This window comes from Penaeus monodon, chromosome 23 (genome assembly GCF_015228065.2).
Source record: "Penaeus monodon isolate SGIC_2016 chromosome 23, NSTDA_Pmon_1, whole genome shotgun sequence".
NCBI classification, from domain to species: Eukaryota; Metazoa; Arthropoda; class Malacostraca; order Decapoda; family Penaeidae; genus Penaeus; species Penaeus monodon.
In genome coordinates, this window is record NC_051408.1 from 35,096,153 (window position 1) to 35,097,778 (window position 1,626).

General features: G+C 33.5%; 1 protein-coding gene across 1 annotated transcript in view; it reads right to left on the reverse strand.

The window, feature by feature from the left end:
- LOC119587959 (heterogeneous nuclear ribonucleoprotein M-like) overlaps positions 1 to 1,626 on the reverse strand; it is a gene marked incomplete in the record, with an annotated part of 57,205 nt that overhangs the window by 3,669 nt on the left and 51,910 nt on the right. The window contains 3 exon segments of the mRNA XM_037936670.1: positions 146 to 340; positions 498 to 615; positions 799 to 999. Coding sequence (XP_037792598.1) covers positions 146 to 340; positions 498 to 615; positions 799 to 999 — 514 coding nt within the window.

Consider the following 1,626-nt stretch of genomic DNA (forward strand, 5'->3'; position numbering starts at 1 on the left):
TTCACAGTGAAAATGATATCAACAATATCAATATCTATTCCTTCATAGATATTAATAGAGCCATACCATAACTGCTTGGTTTTAATATTGTTTGTAAAAAGATATGACTATTCATAGCTTGTCCATTAAACAAATGGGCACCTACTGGCAACATCCGTAAGGGCTGACCCATTAATGCCCAAACCCATGCCCAGACCCTTAAGGCCAGGAGGAAGTTTCGTTGCTGTTGATTCCTGCTTTTCAGAGACACGGTCCATGCGCACACTCATCTTGCGGTCATAATATGTCTGGTTGTGCAACATAGAAATGCTTTGTACAGCCTCCACTGGATGCTCAAATTCTGAAAGCATCGAAATATAAACATTTCTAATACACTTGTCATAAATCATCAAAATCTGTATCCACTTCAACTGAAGCTATAGAATTTATAATACTTATTCAGCAATAATCAGCTAGCAATTAGACATGATAATTTAACACTCCTAGTCAAGTCTTACCCACAACACCAAATCCACGACTCTTGTTATCTTGGTCCTTGCTAATCTCAACAGACACAACCTTTCCAGCTATTTTAAAAACATCTTTCAACATTTTTTCATCAACTTTGTAATCAAGCTGTAAAGAAAAATAATTATATTCTTTAAAGAACCAAAATACTAGTAATTAACTTCAATAAGGCAAGGAAACATTTCATGAAAACCTAAATATCATGCCACAAATCAACAAGATACATATATTTGTACCAGTTGATGACATTATATGCAATGCAAACAATCAGATAAAAAATACCAAACTCACGTTAGCAACGAAAACTTTGTTAACAAGAGGTCCTGTGATGCCAAGAGATTCAAGAAATACTGTAGACAAGCCATATGTATTCCCAAATTTGTTTGCCATGCCCTGAGGTCCAATATCTGCCCCACGAGCAAATTCACGACCTCCTCGCATGTCAGATTTCATTATGCCTCCTCTGTGTCGGTCACGGTCAGAATCAAAGTCCTGTTAAGGAAAGAAGACAATTCAAAATATGTAGATGGAAAAATTCATCTAAATGTACCATACAAAACATTTTAGAACTTAATATCTTATCTACATACATTACATAAATGAAAAGAACATAACACATTACATGTACCCTAACAATACTTTCTACACAACTTTTATCACCAATAGAATTACAGTTCATGCTCTTTAAATTTTTGGGTTACTTTAAAATGCTTACTCTCTATAGATCTTCTTGCCACAAATATAGCCAATCCAAGCAGAAGTGATAGTGAACACCCTTTGAGGTTCAAGAAATTACACCTATTCTTCAAAAATTCTTCAACAATGTATATCTGCAACCTACCGCAAGTTGAAAATAATTACACTTTACCTGACAACTTGAATTTGATATATAAATATTACACTCCATTTAATCAGTCTAAGGAGTATAGAATAAATACTGCATTGTTTTCATATTAACAACTGGCAATAAAATACCAAAGAATATATTTACAAATCTATTTACAAGAGCTCTAGGACAAAATCAAACTATACACAAAATACAGAAATGTGTATAGCTATTTTTTTTTCTTTACTAAGTACCTTTCTACCAACGTTTTAAAAGTCTACCATCATATTGGG